This window comes from Squalius cephalus (genome assembly GCF_949319135.1).
Source record: "Squalius cephalus genome assembly, chromosome: 10".
Taxonomy (NCBI): Eukaryota; Metazoa; Chordata; class Actinopteri; order Cypriniformes; family Leuciscidae; genus Squalius; species Squalius cephalus.
This window is the reverse complement of record NC_137131.1, coordinates 3,421,937-3,442,086: the sequence shown is the minus strand read 5'-3', so window position 1 is coordinate 3,442,086 and position 20,150 is coordinate 3,421,937. Positions and strand designations below refer to the sequence as shown.

The window sequence follows — 20,150 nt, the reverse complement described above, 5'->3', positions numbered from 1 at the left end:
TTTGCTCATGTCGCCTCAAATCATAAATGCTCATTTAAAATGAAACACTGCCAGTGTTAACTTTGTTAGTTTTACCTGTTGTACTGGGTAATGTCTGTTGTAAAGTCCTTGTTTGTTTTGATGTGATCCGAGTTATGTAATTATTAGCTTTGTAATTTGTGCCGCCCAAGTAGTATTTTAAAGGAACTTTAGGTTGTATTTATGAACTGAAAAGAGTCACTCATGGAGATGACTGAGATGAGTGTTCAACGGCCGAGATTGTATCACTGCAGTACAGGTTTTCTGATGGAGATGTTTATGTACATTTAATGGCTGCAAGACAAGTGTTTCTAGGCATCAAAGGAAGGATGGAAACTAGAAAAAAGATAAGAGGGCGGGAGATAATGTGCAGATAGAGCTGGGTTGTGATATCCGACACACTTCCATCTGCATGTACGATCCACTTGAGGATCCCGTTGCACATGCCACCAGCGAAATCCATGCATGCATGAACCATTTCCACTGTTTCAGAAAGCATCGTAAAGTGTCTCTCATTCGTACGCCATCTGCTCGCTTACATAATCTTGTGTTCAGTCATGCTCAATGTCTAGTAGTCATTCACTACCACCCGTCAATGGCTTCATACTATGATGTGGGTGTTCAGTTTTGTTCGATAAACTGAGGTTCTCGTTCACTAATACACCCACGCACCGCACAAACACACATACGTGCATGTCTTAGCCAGCAGTTGTGTTTTTTTCAGAGCAGATAAAACAGGCCTGCACTTGTCCTGGAGTAGTGCTGTGAACTACAGGCCCGGTAACAGACAGGTTTCTCAAGAACATATCACTCTTTCTGTTGGTTCTTTGTCACTGCTTGCTTGAATGCCCACTCCCCTCGTTTTTGTCTTTTTCAATTGCCCCGTTTACCCTCAAACTGGTTTTATTTGTCATATCCGATCATTAGCAACTCTTTTTTTTCAGGCCTGTAAGAGAGTTGTCGTTTATTTTCCTTCTGCCTCCCTCTCACCCAGTTGAAAAAGTGGCAAAACCAGCTCTGTTTGTCTTGCTCAATCAAGGTTTTTTCCCCCCACAAGATCTCACTCACCATACCTCCTCCATTTTCTTGTACTCCTCTTTTTTTTCTACTAGTTCTTCCTCCTAAACAAGGTAGGTCTTCCCCCGAGGCAGAGCACTTTAATAACTCCAGTAGCAAAGTAGTATTTCCAGTGTTAAAGCGTTACTCTCATTAAAATGACTGAGGACAAGAATTTGTTCAAGTATGTGAAAGCAAACATTTCTAGAGGTGTAATCTTGATTGTTGCATTTCAAAATGCCTAATATCACAGTACAGGTATGTGATGCAGTCTCAACATCGGTCATTTGATTAAATTGTCTATTTCGACTGTCAATTTTCTGTTATGGTCGAGCAACAGTTCAAAGATAATCTAGGTAGCTACCTGTTTCTAGTCTAAAACTGCTAATTAGTCAAGGCAAGTTTAAAGCAGTCTGCTTTATTAGTGTAAATTTATTGATTTACGGATTCTAAAACAGTAAGTTAACAGGAAAGAACCAGCAAATCTGTTGTTTCAAGGTTGTTAAATTGCGAAAGTTACTAAATCCGGTTGGTAAACTCTTGTCTTGAGTCTCTTTTTCAGTTGTGTATTCATAATGGCAGATGGACGCTCAAGTTTGGCTAGAGTTGGGAGGGTCCAGGTGTTTGGTGTTGGTCCCCTCCTCCTCAAACTGTTTGCTCTCCTTTCTTCTCCTCAGAGAAACAGACAAGACAAAACCCAAGCGCTGGTTTGAATTAGCAAGCCAAGCCTCGATACAAACCAGACCGCGAGAAGCCATGGCAAACTGACAGAGCGTCCTGAACACAAACCAGTGTTGGCGAAGTAATTTTGATGTTCTTTTAGGGCTGTGGTTGTCTTTCCTTGGAGAACCCTATGTAAAACGCAACTCTTGTGATCAGATTAATTCTTATTTCTAGTGCCTTACTCTAAAACAAAGTTGTTTTTAATTCAAAACATTTATTTTTGGCTAGACTTATTCAGAAGACACATAATTCATATCACGCACGTTCCTTGCAGGTAGTTTCCTCGGATCAGCGTTTATACAGGCTACTAAGGATTATTCATTCACAGAAACCAATCGGGAAACACTGATCTGATCGCAGTTTCCACCTTCCCGGGGTTTGAGTCACTGCTAAGGGACTCTACTGATTGTAAATCAGTCATATTCCTTGGCTGCTGCGCCATAGAGCTCAAGTGTGGCCACTCAGTTATAATAAAAAACGCTGCACTGTTCCAAACCCCAGTGAGCTTCCTACCTAGACAGCGTTGTATCATAGGTATGCTCCCAGTGCAAAAATATCTAACAGTAGCTAGCATCTTAGATCCAAGATTCTTTGGTTTGGCCATGTTCAAAGTTAGACACAGAATGCATTGCGGCAAACTTTTGATGGACTTACTGATCCAGTACTGTAGGGCAGGAATGTCCAATCCTGCTTCTGGAGGGCCACTATCCTGTAGAGTTTAGCTCTGATTCTAATTGAACACACCAGCACCAACTAATCAAGGTCTTCAGGAATACTGGAAACGTCTGGGCGAGTGTGTTGGGTTGAAGCTAGTGGTGTGCACAAATTGTCAAAAATTCGATCTTTAGTTATTATTATTTGAAAAATACAAAAAAAAAAAATTCTATTTGAATTTTGCTACATATGTTGCTTTGCCGGTGTATATGTACGTTCGGCACAACAGCTGGCGCAGTCTTTCGCTTATGCTTTTGTTCTGTATATTTTTTTGTTTACACACATTGTTTAATGTTTTCAAATAAATGGTGACAAAAACAAAGATTAAATGAAATGTATTTCTCGTTAAACTTAATTTAAATAAACAAATATTCGAATATTTGTTTTTTTTATGAGCCCAAATATTCTAATACAGTATTTAAAAAAAATGTCCATTCCTAGTTAAAGCTAAACTCTGCACCACATTGGCCCTCGCGTAGTAGGATTGGACACTGCTGTAGGGTTTTCCATTGGTCATTTTATAATTCTGAAGGGTCACTTTGTGGCCTTTTGCTAAATTGGTGCCAGTGTAGATGTGTCTCAAGCTTGGCATTTGGGACAGGGCCTGGGTTGACGGAAATGTCAATTTTAAGTTTTTATATATTATTCGCCTATGAAGTGTGTATATATAGTAGGGGTGTGACGGTTAGTATATAACCGTGAGACCGACGGTTATAGTTGAACACCGTCATTACAACTCTATAACCGCCAAAACCGTGTTATTAAAATATTTTTTACAAACATTTTTTATCATAGAGAATGTTTAAATACTAATTAAAAACAAATGTTAACAGTCTGTGTTATTAATGGTCTATGTCGTTTCCAACTGTATTTGATTCTTTGCCAAGTACCCCTTGACCGACCGCCAATCATTTGAGATAGAAATAAAAGCTATGATATAGTGATGTGCCATCATTATGAGATTTATTAAACAAATGAAAAACATTTGCAATAATAAACATTAGCAATGAACATTTGCAATCGGGAGACATGGTTTTTACCACTTAATGAAGTTTTGTTTTGTAAATGGTCAGACATGATTTTTACCACTTCATTAAGTTTTGCTTTGTAGAAAGCATTTCTTTAAAGCGAATTTCGTTTTGTACAAATTGTATCTTAATTTTAATAAATGTTTCATCAACCAATTGCATGTATTTAATAAATAAAAAGCAAATAAACTAGAGCGCATCTCATCGTAAATGAATGAAACTCAGCGTAGGCCTATGCCTCATTAGCATTAAATATCTTTGCTGCATCCTTTCTAGAACAGACAAGGGCTTTCTTGCGGCTCGCATCAGCAGAGCACTGCATCGTCCATAGACCGCAAACCAATCAGCGGATGGCGGGCGGGTGCGGCTTTGAAATTTGGTCAAAAAACGTTGGTGCGGATGATGAGTTTTGTGATGCAGTTGCGGAAGAACTAATACCCCATCCACGTATCTCTATCGATAACAACATTGAACACTACACAAATATTAATTTTATTCAAACTAAGTGTCTTAACCGTCATCACCAATTCTGAAACCGGCACACCCCTAATATATAGTTCCATCTAAATTTAAGTGAATTAATTAAGTGAACATTTTTTGTTTTTGCTTATTAGAGGTTTTCTTCAGCCTTGCTGCATGTTAACACCAGTCTATTAGAATTTACTGTGAGCGTTTCATGCGAGAACCTTCATTTATGAAGCATGTGTGAGTGAATGTCAACAAAGCTTCTGCCTTTTGTAGAGCAAATTAGTCTTATTCATCGTGCCTTAGAGGGTGCAGAGCTGCTTGTGTTGACTGTAGACTAATAGACGGTGCGCTAAATCTTGCAACCAAGCCTCTAGAGTCTCTTCTTTAGTTAGGGATTACATCATCCAGGCTTTATCCTCCTCTTGCCGGTAAATCTAAACATATACTGACTCACTATGAAGTCAGAAGGACATTGCGCTGCACTGTGTGGTGCTGCAGATGCCGAGGCTGGTTGATAAGAAAATTCTCGAATATTGACATTGATGATAGGACATTGTTAGCATTTTCTGAAAACTTATGCATAATATCTCTTTTTGTTGAGGGGATTCCCTTGAAACCATGTGGCCTTATGTTGGGAACCTTGGTTCTGCTTTCTGTTGTCAGTCACGGTATGTTTGACTCATACGCCCGCAGGTTTGGTTGTTTATTTCAAATGGGGAAAACTAGAGTGTGAGTTGATTTGACATTGAGGTCTTGCTGATTAAGCAATTCATTTCCACTAGCCGCAAGTCATTGTGCCAATTATGACTTTCCGTAAGTCATTGTGCCAATAATGCGATGTTCCACAAATTAGATTTATTAATAAATCAAGTTATAATTGTATCCCAGCATGTCATTGACACTCTTTGCTCTCGCCACGTCTAGGAAGGCGTGTGCCGGCCTCATGGAGAGCCTGCTCTTGCCAGCGACTGTAAACACCTTATCCATTTACATGCAGTCATCTGCCTGAGCTCTGCCACTGAAGAAGCCCACTCACGAGGAGAATGACGTCAGCGCTCATAATATCTCTGCTGACGTGAGGCCTCGGGAACGCCGTCTGCTCCGGCCCTGTTAACGCCGCCAGTATCGCGCCTGAAAAGCCTGTAGTGTAATGTGAAGTGCAGAGCCGCCACTACTTCTTTCTTTTTTTATTCCACCAACATTAATGGGTGGAAATGAGTGTGTTGCACTGAGACAACTTTTATGAGTTATGCTTTGAATAAAATTTAATTTTGTCATCTCTCCAGTCGGAAATGCCTTTAAGTACAAGTTGTTTTTACGAGAAGCTATCTTGATGATCTCGTCTATCTGAGAACAAACACATGTGACATCGGTACATTTTGTGCACCAAATGTCAAGCCAGAACTTAAATTTATGAGTTTTATTATTATGTTTTGTACATTTTGGCTTTGCCCGGTTGATTTAGGGCCCAATTGAATGGCAGAAATGCCGTCTGTCTGGTTTCATAGCTGTTATGCTGGCAAGATATTTTTCCACCTGTGCTTTAATGGGAATTGAGGCTTGCAAAAAATGCCCTGCTCCCTGAGGATGGAGCAAAGCACCATACACTCCTTGACTCCGATCCACCTTGGGTGTCGTCTCTGCTCAACAGCTTCTTCTTCATGCTCCGTCTCAACAGAGCATGAAAGGCATTTGAAGGGAGGGCAAGTCTGTAAGATACATATTGTTTGGTATTGATTGTAGTTTGATTAGTGGATCACAGCCCATTCCTTCCAGGGATTGATCCAACAACCTTCCAGTGACCAGTTTGACCACCACACCACACCACCCCAAGAAGTTATCAGGTGTTATTCCGGAACCGAAACACTCTTGCCTGAACTTCCTTTACAGACACACTCAAAGAGCAAAGGTTGAGAGGAAACCTGATGAGGGAATCAGAGCTTGGAGAGCAGAATATGGGACACAGGGGGTCTGTGTTATTCTGTGCCTCCTGCAGGGGTGGTTCGTGGCAGGTGTGGGTGTCCGTTTGGGAGGACGATCTTCAGCTGCCAGTTGTTGGCAGAAACAGCAAAGCTCTTTGTTTCTCTCTCTCTCTCCCTCGCTTTTTTCAGGCCGTTCTCTCGCTCTCTGAACGCATGCTCCAGGCTGTTGCCCTCATCAAATCAAGTTGTGTGGGGCAGATGTCACAGGCGCAGTGGAATGTGAGGAATGCGGAGGCTCAGAGAGAGCGAGGGAGAGAGAGGGTGTGTCTGGGGAAGGGTGTACAGACACCAAACTCAAATCAGTGCAGCGCTTTCTCTGCTGTGGAAGCCTGTTTCCGCCTCAGAGTAAAACAAAAACAATTGGTGCATTCTCTTAATGACTACTTAAAGGGTTAGTTCAACCAAAAATGAAAATTCTGTCAGTAATTACTCGCCCTCATGTTGTTCCAAACCTGTAAGGCTTTCGTTCTTCTTAGGAACATGAATTAAAGGGATAGTTCACTTTGAAATTAAATTTTGGTATGTTTTAGCTTACCTCAAGGGCATCCAAGATGTAGGTGTCTTTGTTTCCGCAATAGTTTCAATTTTGATATTTTTAGGTCAAACCGTTCTTGTCTGTCAGTCATATAATGCAGGTCTATGGTCACCACCTCAAAGAGCATGCACAGAGAAATCTGTACAAATGTACATATTTGTTTGCGATCCGCGTTAAAAAAAACAAGAAGAAGAAGAAAGCGCCGGAAGCGCGTGCGCCCTCAGATCACTTGGATGTAGTTGTGTCATACTGTCTATGGGTTGTGTAAAAGAGGTAAAAATTATATAAATACTGTTCGTTTTCTCACAAAAACCGCTCGTTTCATGTCTTAGGCCATCAATGTGTACTTACGATGGGGAATTGTTTAATTTGGACTTCTCTGTGCATGCTCTTTGAGGTGGTGACCATAGACATGCATTATATGACTGACAGACAAGAACGGTTTGACCTAAAAATATCAAAATTGAAACTACTGTGGAAAAAAAGACACCTACATCTTGGATGCCCTTGAGGTAAGCTAAAACATACCAAAATTTAATTTCAAAGTGAACTATCCCTTTAAGAAATTTTTCATTAAATCTGAGAGCTGTCTCTCTCCTTCATAGGCTTCTGTGTAATTTCATCTGCCATACCAGAAAAGTTAGTAAAGACATCGTTAAAATAGTCCAAGTGACTACAGTGGCTCAACCTTAAGTTTATCAAGTGACGAGAATACTTTTTGTGCTCAAAAACAAACAAAAATAATGACTTTATTCAACTATTCATTTTCTTCTGTGTGGGCCTCTGAGTGAATTCACGCAGTGTAACAGCGTTACAGAACTATTGGACTCACTATTGGACAGCATCACACACAACCAGCGTCGGCCAATAGTGAGCCTACGTTCTGACGTACAACCCAGAAGCGCTGCGCTGTTACACTACGTGAACTCACTCAGAGGCCCACACAGAAGAAAATGAATAGTTGAATAACGTCGTTATTTTTGTTTGTTTTTGCGCACAAAAAGTATTCTCGTCGCTTAACGTGTGTTAAATGCACACTCAAAATGCCATCTTTGCAAGTATCCTTGTAAATACAGTCATTTATGTCTTAAGTGAACAGAAGCACAGTTGAGAAAGGAAACGCATCTGTAACAGTATATTGGATCTGAGGAGTTCTTAAAGTGATAGAAGCCTAATATTCCTGTCATTCATGTTAATCAAGCAAGAAAAGAGATAAAAAAATCTCTCACTGCTCTCGACTAAATCACTTTTTGTAAATTTAATAAGAACAAATGTATATTTAATTTACACAGTGAAGACCATGCAGTTTTTTTTTATACATTTGATTACTTTATACAATTTATGTTGCATTTCTTATTTAGCGCTTGAAGTTTTTTAGGTAGGTCTATTTGTAGTTTTTTTTTTTTTTTTTTTTTGTCCTATTGCCTGTAATTATTTTGTTTGTTCTTATTTTATCACTGACTGTTTACTTGTCTTCAGTAAGCTTGAGAGGTTTTTTTGTTTGTTTTTTAAGACTAGTATTAGTTTTTTGTGATATTGAAATTGGTGGTTTCTGCTTAAATTACAATATTATATTACACAAAAATGGCGAATATAGAGCATGGTATATTCACACTGCAATTTATATATATATATATATATATATATATATGTATATATATATTTGTCTTTTACAGTAAACAAAATCTAAGCAAACTCAAATCAAATCTTTTGTTTTTAGAAAAATCTTACGGGGTTTAGTTAAGTTTTTTTAATCTGAATAATGATGCTGTGAAACTTTAATAACCAATGAATTAATACATATAATGTTCACATGATTACTTGATGCATGTTACATAGAGCATTCAGAATGGTCACTTTTTTATCCTTGTTAAAGGTTTTACAGATAATGCGTTTATTACCACATGACTGAGTGCAGTGGTAATAAAATGGCCCAATTTGAAGCTGTTTTTTTTCCCCATCGTTTGAAGGCAAATCTAATATAAAAAGGCAAAAACTTTACTTCATGAGACTGAAAACCACAAATAGAAAAGTAATGAAGTCTGCAAGTGTTGTTGAGAGATATATGCACCACTTTCATTGCTTTTGTCGCCACCTTTTGGTCACTGAAACTTTAACTTTTTTCCCCCCCTCAGGTCGCAATGAGCTTATTGCCAGATACATCAAGCTGAGAACAGGCAAAACCCGCACACGAAAACAGGTATTCAATGTTCATGCAACATGCACTTTATATACAGTATATATACTACTGATCACATTAAATATTAGTTTGCCTAACAACAGTGGGATTTAATGACAGTTTTCAGTTTTAGGTGAAATAGTGTTGTGATGTGGCTATGCATGTGTTTTTTTGTTAAACTGTCTCAAAATTCTTCAGGTATCTAGTCACATACAGGTGTTAGCACGGAAGAAAGTTCGAGAGTATCAAGCAGGTATAAAGGTAGGTTTGAAACGCAGTGGCGCATCGTTTCCCTCTTTGGTTACGGCGTCTCTCTCTTTCTCCTCTTCTACCTCCTCTTTTTCTTTTCTTCCTCTTTGGCTTTTCTGTTCTGCAGGTTTCTAGCCATTTGCAGGTTCTTGCCCGGAGAAAATCTCGCGAGATACAGTCAAAGCTGAAGGTATGCGCTTTCCTGCGGGTGGGGCGGGGCTTAATGGCATTTGCCTTTGCACAAACCAATGAGAGATCGCTGTAAGTTCCAGGAATCTGTTGGCTGAATGAAATCCAGAGACACGAGTGTTTGCATCAGTATTTGGTGAAAATACTAAGATTGAAGAGCTACGGAGGCTCAAACCTGTGTCGAGTAGCGTATTGCTTTGCGTTTGGCGCTGCTGAATGTCATAGAGGCTGAAAGTGCATGATTGGCTGAGATCTTTGCCTGTTGGCTTTCCTGAGGCTCACTGTTTTCTCAACCTTCCTTTCCTTGCATCCAGACTCCATGTGTCTGTCACCAATACACAGTTTTCACCTGTAAAATTTAGACCTGTCATGATGAAACCACTTTTTGTGGATATTAGGGATGCACGATATATCGGCCACCATATCGGTATCGACCGATATATACACATTTTTAATGTTATCGTTATCAGCCTGATTAGAAAATTTGTCCGATATATTAAAGCCGATAAATAATGTATTATTTCCTTCTGCTGAGACTCCTCAGATTCGCACTGTTCACCATGATGGCTTTAAATTGCTTGAAATATGATTGGAATCACTTCAAATAAGGAAAATACAGTTATGTGCTGTGATATCGGCTTCATAAAATTATAATGAGAACATTATAATTGTGTTTTGAGACATGGCTTTTAATAGTGAAACTTTTGTTTTTGTAATCAGGCTCTCAAAAAGTAATTACAAATTTGGATTTGGATTTATCGGCCAATATATCGGTTATCGGCTTTCAAATGTAACGAATTATCGGTTATCGTATCGGCCAAAATCGGTGCATCCCTAGTGGATATATATTCATAATATAACAGCATAATAATGCAAGTAGGCCTACACAGTTTCAAATGACAAACAAACTTTTAATTCTTAAGAATATCTAGATACTAGAATGGACTACTTGCACAACTACTTCCGCGTGCTACTTATAACATCTCAGGAGTTTCTGGTAACAGCGTTCAGCGCACCTACACAAATTATTACTACATTTTATGGCTGTCAATTCATTAAAACAATGTATTATGTTCTCTGCTTTAACATGAGTTATCTTGAACCTGCTGAAATGTTCCTATAAATATTTTCTTTCCAACTGTGCATTCTGAATAAAAAACAAGTATATTTCCCCACTAACCTGCAGCAGTCCAGTGCTCATCTTCTCATTAACAGCGTTTTCCTCTTACTGATCATATTTCATACCTGTTGAGTTTACATTTTTAAATGTCCATATATCGTGCAGTATATGACAAGTCGATATGCTGATTATCGTGACAGGCCTAGTAAAATCTGTCTGAGATTAGACAAAGTACTGCGGATTAGCGCTCGACCGAAATAATTTTTGTGCAGATTATTTTGTGATCAGGCTGACCGAGACTTAAACTTGTTGAAATTAAATTAAATCTTATTAAAATGAACTGGCCTGGCATATAAATGAATAGGTCTGTTAATCATAAAAAAATAATGTTTTACAGAACTTACTTTTTTTAAATTGTGTGTAAATTTGGAAAAACAAAGTTTGAATAAGATCCCGACAAAATGACTGTTGTTTTTGTTGTTGTTGTTGTTGTTGTTTTTGTTGTTGTTGTTGTTGTTATTATTGTTGTTGTTATTGTTGTTGTTTTTAGAGGTTTTTTTGTGTGAAATTAAATTGAATTTGTGTGAAATTGCATAAACATAATTTTCACAAACATAATGAATTCTAAACATTAATATAACGAATTTGCATTAATCGCAATGCAGCATTTTTGACAACTTCTTTTTCATGTTTTATTCTGGTTGCATTTTAGATGTTAGTGTTTAGCGCCACCTGCCAGTGTATACATGAACTACAAGACAGCAGTAAATTCTTTCAGAAATGCACAGTATTTTTTATTATGAGTGCTTATTAGATTTGTTTTTGTTCAGGTAGACTTGCAGTATGTGGTACGTTTTTGTGCAAGCTGTTCATAGGCGCATATTCTCTTTTTTTTTTTTTTAAACACACTTACAAACCATTTTAAGTGCTAGAAAATAGTCCCAGAATATCTAGAATAGAATTGACTGTGACTAGTTTATGTAGTTAGCGTACATCCAAAGATTTTATTTTCTGTCAGAAACAATAGGTTTAGTGAAATTGCTCTCAAAATATTGTACTAATGGTCTTTCTTTCTTTTGATTCAGGCCATGAACTTGGTAAGTGTGGATTTGAATTGTGCGAATTATTGTTGACTTGATTTTTGCTTCGCTTTGCTTGGCTGTCCTGCACAGGTTCAGCTTACATTCAGCACTGCCATTATAAAGTCCTCTTCTCCGGCCCTGCGGTGTGCATAGATTGCTCATAATTCTTGTGTAAATAATGTGCCTGGCCGTTTTGCTCTCTGAAGTTTCCATGTCGTCCCTCCGTTTTATGATGTACTGCAGGCTCTATAAATTCAAGAAACTTAATTGTGAGCCACCACTTATTGTGGTCATGCTTCCGAGTCTTTTTATTATCCTCATTAATTTATTGTGATGCAAAGTGACATGCTTCACGCTCAGCCTTTGGAAAACAGGAATTTCATGCCAAACGTATAGTTAAATTCTGCTTTCATTTGTGAGGCTTGTTTTTGATGGGGCATAATTTAATATCCTTGATGAAGGAGCTTGACCAGGATGTTTTAGGTGAATGACTGTGAGCTTAAAGACAAAACTTGAAAGTGGTTCGTTTGACGTATCCCTGGCTGTTGCTGTTGCTTTGTTGGCTGTGCTGTAATTGATATCTGTCAGATATCTGTATTGCTTGTGCTTTTTTCCTTCTCATTAAAATTGAAAACCAGAGATGCTAGTTAGATTTTGAGAGGCTTATAGCAGTTTGCATGTTCAATATCCAATTACAATAACTGATTATCGAAGTAGCCACATGATTATAGTGTTTGCAGGGCAGCACTGAATTGATGTTCTTTAAACATTATGCTTAGGATTTTGTTCTAAACCACTACCTGAACTATTAAACTTTTGGGCTAAATTCAACCTGAACAGCTTAATGATAGTTTCAGCCTTAGATATGCTGTATAATTTTAATTTCTATAGACTTTATAGACCTACTTTTTGTAGGACTTGCATTGTTAGAATGTTCAGCGCTCTAAAAATGTTACCGACAGCAATGGCATCATCAAATTTGCATACTGACTTGTGATTGGTCTTCTTTCTGACATTTGTTTGCATACTGTATTGATTTTTTTCTTGCATCCATTTAACCATCATGTACAGCTGAAAGAAAACAAGTCATGCGATAGGGCTGTCAAAATGGCTTAAAAACTAAATTCGAATTTTATACCTAAATATTACTAATATGTGACCCTGGACCACAAAACATGGGTCACAATTTTGAAATTGAGATCTATACATCATATGAAAGCTGAGTAAATAAGCTTTTCATTGATGTATGGTTTGTTAGGATAGGCCGAGATGCAACTGTTTGTAAATCTGGAATCTGAGGGTGCAAAAAAATCGAAACATTGAGAAAATCGCCTTTAAAGTTGTCCAATTATGTTGGCGATTGTGCTGCATTCACTCACAAAAATGAATGTTTTATATATTTACGGTAGGAAATGTACAAAATATCTTAATGGAACATGATCTTTACTTAACATCCTAATGATTTTTGGCATAAAAGAAAAATCTATATTTTTAACCCATACAGTGTATTGTTGGCTATTGCCACAAATATACCCGTGCGACTTATGACTAGTTTTGTGATCCAGGGTCACATATTCTAATTATATTTTAACTTATAAGGCATAATTTCAGTTAGGGGAAAAGCTTTTGGCTTGTCTCCTGAGGCCACAAGAGGGCGCAATGAGCAAAATATTAATGCATCGCATTAAATTGTTTATTCAAAGCAATGAAATGAAAGCAGGACTGTCTGTACAAAAAAGTGCATAACATTTAAAATATAATTCTGTAAATTGCATAAACAATTATGTATTTATTCATAGCTTAATACAAAGATATGAAGCACCGATCACACAAAGTACTTTTTTGAGATGCAGTGGAATGGGAAAAACCCACAATGTTTTTTAAAAGTTGAACTTCTTTTAGCTTTACGTGGCATCTCTGTTGCGAGACACGAGTCAAGGATGTCCATCTAGCGCTTGTTTCCATAGAAAACAATGGAAAAGCAGCACAGAAAATGCTTATGTATGAACGGGTTTGGTTATGGTTTTGGCATAACCAAGATCTGCATTTAACTTCTCTATTTATGCAGTGTTTTGAATAAACAATGCAGCGGCATCTTTCGAATGTGGATTTTTATTTTAAATTCGACAAATAATTTAAATTCGCATTTTAATTTGACAGCCCTAACACACGTGAAGCCATAAAACATCAACTCACCCGAAACTTTAACACATTTCTTTTGCTGTCTTGCAAACACTGGAAATGCGAATCATTTGGTTCTCTCTGATTTCCTATTATTTCCCCTTTTTCTAATGCTTTTATCTTGCTTTGTCATAAATCAGCAGGCTGCTTTGCATTAAAATTAACAGTAAAATTGCCATGAATTTGTCTGTATTTTCTCCTGGTTTATTCTGCTCACGTGGGTCTCCGTCTCCTCAGGATCAAGCGTCCAAAGACAAAGCTCTCCAGAACATGGCGGCGCTCTCCTCCGCTCAGATCGTGTCTCCGAGTCTGATCAAGACCTCTCTTCCTCCTCTTCCACAGTCCCCTTACCCTCCATCTGCACGAGTACGCTTCGGATGCTTAATTCCACTTAAAACTATTCCAACAAATTATGAAGTGATTTGATTGTTTTCACTGTTTTGTTTTCCAGTTCTGGCCGACCCCCATCCCGGGTCAACCTGGACCCTCTCAGGAGTGAGTAACTCATGAACTCATACATTGTGTTTCTCGGTGTGTTTGTGTATCTGGCATGTTTAATGGATCACGTTTTTATGTATCAGGCTGGTTCTTAAGCACAACCCAGGAAGAAGTCCTGGGCTTGGCCGCACCAGCTACGCGTAAGTTCCCTCCACAGAGCTTGAACTGATGTTTAGCTAGCACTGCCTCACTGCTAGAGATGGGAATCGTGAAGGATTTAACCATTATAATTCAGATCCCAGTTACACTTAACCAACTTAAGTCAAAATAGTGACTCAATGAGTTTTAGTATTATTTGGATACTATTATAGTATTTAGCATTTATTTAGAATTAGCTTTTATTTGTAAATTTTTAGTTTAAGTAAATGTATGTGCTTTTGTCATTTTTATTAATTTTTAAAAATATTTTTATTCAGTCTTAATTTTTAAGCTTTTTATTTGAATGTTAGTACTTCAACTTATTTATTTCAGTTCGCTGCTAAGGCAACATCTCTAATTTTCATTTAAGTTTTGTAAGATTTTTGTCTAATATTTTATTTTATTTCAGTGTTCAATTTCTATTACTGAAAACCAAGAAATATTTGGGAACTTCCTGTGCTTGGAAAAACTATACAAATGATTCAAATCATAATGTTATGGAAGCATAATATAAATGATTCGGTAACACTTTACAATAAGGTTGCATTAGTTAATGTATTAAGTAACCATTGTCAATACATTTACTACTGTATTTGTTTATCTTTGTTAACGTCAGTTAATAAAAATACAGTCGTTCATTGTTTGTTCGTGTTTACAGTGCATTAACTAATGGTAACAAATACAACCTTTGAGTTTAATAATGTATTAGTAAATGTTCAAATTAACATTAACAAAGATGAATAAAGGCTGTAGAAGTGCAGTTCATTAATAGTTCATGTTAACTAATGTAGTCAACTAATTAAACCTTATTGTAAAGTGTTACCAGTGATTCTAGTTATGCTTAGAATCTAAGAATAAAATATTTAATTGGCTAGAGATTTCTATTTGTAAGTACAATGTTATTGAACGATCAACTGAGAAAGTAGTGGAAATTCATTGGTTAAATGTGTGGGAAAAAGATTTTCCTAGTCGACTGTTAGTTGTTCAATCAAGCCATTAGTTGGGAGAAATACATTTATATAGGTTAACGTTAATGCGATGTAAAGCGGCTAACCTTAGGTTACTACTAGCAAGGTTTAAATGATAGATCATGTTTAAGTTCGCATATCACCTTTTTGTGGTCATTCTTTACCATCTCGATATGTTCCCACACTTTGAATTTTCCTGCCCGACATACTGTATTACCACATTAGCCGTGTTAACGATCTGTCACTAGATGACTTCGGCAATTTCTGTGGATTTTTTTTTTCCCGTCGACCAAGCCTCTTCTTGCCGATTAACATATAGTTGACTATTAAGCCCCTTTCACACCGAGATTCCGGAAAATATATACGGATAATGGTTTGATTTGGTTCATTCACACTGCCAGTGATTTTTCGGAATCTGTGAGTGCGTTCACACACATCCCGGAAAGATCCCGTAAAGACACGTGCCATCAGGATGTGTTGTAGAAAGGCCAGTCTAACCTTCCGCTACCGCTCTTTCCATTGTAGGCGTGCACTTGATGGATATTTTTACGCAGCGTCTTAAATTTACTAATAATCTCGAGAAACCACGTCTGAGCATTTTTTTTCCCGGATTCGGTCATACACTAACACATTGCGTACCGTTCCACAAAGCTGGCGAACGCTCTCAGCTTCAGCGTGGATAGTAAGGAGCTCCTGGTCTCGGCTTCATTCCAGTTTGCAGACATTTTTTCGTTCTTTCTTTGTTGATGACGAACACAAACTTTCTTCTAAGAGCAACAAAACACCCTTTTACGGCATTGATCCTGGCTTTTGTTCACACAGGGTGTGTTCCGGGACCAATCCCGGCAATGTTACTAGGTCCCCATCCCGGCATCAATCCCGGAACGTGTTTGCGTTCACACTGAAGGCACTCTAGTAATTTCCCGGGATCAGCGCGCTGTGTGAAAGGGGCTTTTTAAAAGGCAGCCCTAACTATTTTATGATGGCCACTCTTTCTCATCACATTCGGATCAAATTTCAAGCTCACAACTCTGATAAAACTTGATTAGATTTTACTGTAGATTCAGAAGCGGTGCATTATAATTCCCATTGCTTTGCTTCCCAAATTTTGATTCCCAGCCTTATTCATTGGCAACATACTAAACGAATTCCTCTCTACATCATGGGCTCTGTGGTCTCAAGCCTCTGTTGAGATCTCTCGAGCATGTGTGTTATCAGACGTGAGCCTGCGCACATGACTTTTGTCATGTTGCACTCGCTCACTGAAGTAGGTGAACTTACGCTTAGCTGATACGGCCGAAACAAAAAGTGAATTTTCAAGGTGTGAAATATACCACCTTGTAAACCAACCAAAAACATTTCAGTGCATAAGAAAGGGTTCCCACAGTCATGGACAACAAAAAGATATCAGGGAATTTGTGTTTTGTAGGACTTGAAAAGTTATGGGAATTAATTAGTAAGTGATAATATACAGTTAGCAAGTCATGATCACAAAATAACCCCCAGGCAGGGTGATCAGGACCCTTGAGGATTTTGGTGATAATGCCTGGGTTTTTGTTCACTATCCTATGTATTAAAACGGCTTTATACCGAATTAATAAATGTATGGACAAGAAATATTTGATTTAGTTTCAGAGATATTTTTTTAATAATATAAGTCATGACCATTTCTGTAATTAATACACATTTTCTAGTTATGCTCTGCTCTAAATAATTTAATCAGCTAGATATTGCTCTTGTCTAGCATGAAACTTGTTTATAAGCCATAGTGATATTCGATTTGTGAGTGAATCATTCCTTTGAGTCAGTTCTTTCCAATTGATTAATTTGAACTGATCAAGTCTAAATGATTGCTTAACAAATCAGTCTGAATCAAAAGTAGTCAAACATGATTGGAAATGGTCAAAAAGTGTGGGAACCCTAAGAGAATGTTTAACCCAAGTAAATAACTTTAAATAATAACTTGAATTTGATTCTAACAAATCCTGAATACTTTTTCAGCATCAAGCCATTTGCACAAACTTCTTACCCAAACCTATCAGGACCTGTTCAACCCTTATCATGTAAGTGTACTAGTACACTAGTAGTCCATTTCGAGCACAGCTCACGCCTGCCACCATTTCTTCTCGGTTTGTGTCTGTGGTTGAGTCTAACTGGCGCCCCCTTGTGTTTGTCCAGCATACGAGCCTCTGGCCCCTCCCCCCCCGCCGGTTGCCACCGCAGTGCCCGTGTGGCAGGATCGCACCATCGCCTCCTCAAAACTGCGTCTTCTGGAGTACTCCGCGTTCATGGAGGTCCCGCAGGACCAGGACTCTGTGAGTAGAGACGAGCTCTCGACCCACATGTGCTTATCCACAGAGGAGAGGCTGGAACAGGGATGGGCAACTTTGGTCCTGGAGGGCAACTTTGGTCCTGGAGGGCCACTGTCCTATAGAGTTTAGCTCCAACCCTAATCAAACACACCTGAACAAGCTAATCAAGGTCCTCAGGATTACTAGAAAGTTACAGGCAGGTGATTTTTTCAGGGTTGGAGCTAAACTCTGTAGGACAGTGGCCCTCCAGGACCGAAGTTGTCCATCCCTGGGCTGGAAAGTAGTGAAAATGCTTTTGGTTTGCATTCCTCTGATTTAAACAAAATTTTTAATTTTATTTCAAAAGTATATTATCAGTATAACAGTTTTGAGTAAAAAGCTGGATTAACATGAATTTCATAATATTTGGATTGCCTTTTAGCTTTGGAGGTGACATTATATATAATGTTGTTGAATTAATTCATTTGTTTTTATACAGTAAAATGTTATTTTGAATTCTCATAAAGTCTATTTTTAAAGTTTTTTATTTGAGGTTTTATTAAAATTTGCATAAAGATACAGCTATTTCTACCGCACGAGGCACAAATACTTCACAATTTTAATGTGCTTAAATTGTCATCAGAATGCATAATGTCACAATGCATAAATAAATTTATTTAATTTTTATTTATTTTTTTGCATGAAGAAATGTTGGTAACACTTTACAATAAGGTCTCATTTGTTAACATTAGTTAATGCATTAACTATATTTTAACAGCATTTATTATCCTTTGTTAGTTAATACATTTTTTACATTTATGTGTATTAACTAATGTTAATAGATACAACTTTTGATCTGAAAATGTATCAGTAAATTCTGAGATTAACATTTGCTAAGATTAATAAATGATGCAGAAGCATTGTTCATTGTTAGTTCGTGTTAAGTAATATAGTGAACTAATGAAACCTTATTGTAAATCGTTACCGAAATATTTTTTATAATAATTTTTCTTTTGATTTTGGGGTGAAATATGACCTGGACTTATTCCTAATGATTTGAAGATATTTTAATTAATTCAGTTGTTTTTGTAACACATTAAATTTTTATTTTGCATCCCTCATTAAAAATTAAAAGACAGATAAAGCAGATGGGGTGTATAGTTTAGCACTTTTATTAAAACCAATAATGAAGTTGCATACAGAAATACAGACTACTCTTAAATGAAATGAACTTTAATAACAATATATTTTGCATTTCTGTTTACAGTACAGCAAACACCTGTTTGTTCACATTGGCCAGACCAACCCTTCCTACAGCGACCCTCTGCTGGAGGCGGTGGACATCCGACAGATCTACGACAAGTTCCCTGAGAAGAAGGGAGGACTCAAAGAGCTGTACGAGAAGGGCCCTCAAAACGCGTTCTTTCTCGTCAAATTTTGGGTGCGTCACGTCAGATACATCTAATTTAGAGCTGCACGATTCTGGATAAATTGAGAAGTGTGATTTTTTTTTTTTTTTTTTTTTTATCTAGATCACTATTTTCCCACAATTCTGAATAGACTAAACAAAATAACATGATTTACTAGAGGTTCTGACAAAATGTTAATCACTGCAGTCTATATATATATATAGATAGATAGATAGATAGATACTAGGGCTGGGGGAATTAACGCGTTAATCTTTGCGATTAATTTGAGATGTTTAACGCATTAAAAAAAATAACGCAATTGACACAGTACCTTTTTTTTTTGCCTCGTTTTAATGACTTCCTTTTGCGGCTGCTATTGAAAAGGCCGAAAATATGCCATCCCGCCCCTCCGTTTTCGGCGATCGGGTTTCATTTTTGCGCAGCTTGTTTAGTAACTTAACAAGCGGCTCTTTTCCGTTCTGTGTGTGTGTGTGTGTCGGCGCGCTGCTGTGCTCTCTGCTCAATGTTCCGCTGCTCTATTTTCTGTCCAATTTGCGTGGACATTTTTCTTTTTTTTTCCCCTTTTTTTGTGTGTTGTTTAATTTAATTAGTGATTCTGCGATTAAATATTGATGATTACAAGTTTGGGGGAAATGCGATTAATCGCGATTAATCACAGCAAATTGTGTGATTAATTAGTTCATTTTTTTTATCTATTCCCAGCCTTAATATATATATATATATATATATATATATATATATATATATATATATATATATATATATATATATATATATATATATATAATATAAATCTGTTTAGTCAATGACTCACTCATAAAGACTTCACTTGTTCCATTACTGGATCGATCAGTGTTTTTTAAAGAAAATCTTGAATGAATGATTCAATAAGAAATAAAAAAAATTCAGTCATTTGTCGCCACCTACTTGTGTAACAATGTACTTGATGCAATCTTTATTTAAAGCATCAAGTTACTTTCAAAAGGTGATTTACTCTATTTTGTTCGCTACCGTAGACATCAGTGTTTTTATCCAAACTATAAACTTCTATCCCAGTACTTCTGTAATAATTTAAATTATTGTAACACAGAATTAATGATACTGTGAAAAGACTGATTGTGAAGCTGTTTCATTCCTACAGACCTTATGTAGCCCCGCCCCTTTTCATCGCGGCGTCTGTATTTTCACAGCGATCTTGCATGTTTATGAATGACCGGCTCGTTTTAAAATCTTCCCGGGTTGACTGACATTTGTTAAGATCTGCTTTAAACATTACAATCCTCATGATAACTTTTGTTAAC

General features: G+C 37.3%; 1 protein-coding gene across 12 annotated transcripts in view; it reads left to right on the top strand.

Annotated features, from left to right (window-relative positions):
- Positions 1–20,150, top strand: part of tead3b (TEA domain family member 3 b) — a 48,327-nt gene that overhangs the window by 24,540 nt on the left and 3,637 nt on the right. The window contains exons 4-12 of one of the 12 annotated variants that reach the window (XM_079884694.1): positions 8,660–8,724; positions 9,080–9,142; positions 11,347–11,358; positions 13,762–13,890; positions 13,976–14,019; positions 14,106–14,162; positions 17,130–17,191; positions 17,307–17,443; positions 18,687–18,860. In XM_079884694.1, the coding sequence (XP_079740820.1) occupies positions 8,660–8,724; positions 9,080–9,142; positions 11,347–11,358; positions 13,762–13,890; positions 13,976–14,019; positions 14,106–14,162; positions 17,130–17,191; positions 17,307–17,443; positions 18,687–18,860 (743 nt within the window). Of the gene's footprint in view, positions 1–8,659; positions 8,725–8,901; positions 8,965–9,079; positions 9,161–11,346; positions 11,359–13,761; positions 13,891–13,975; positions 14,020–14,105; positions 14,163–17,129; positions 17,192–17,306; positions 17,444–18,686; positions 18,861–20,150 lie in introns of all 12 variants that reach the window. The other 11 variants (XM_079884693.1, XM_079884697.1, XM_079884696.1 and 8 more) reach the window with 11 other exon arrangements.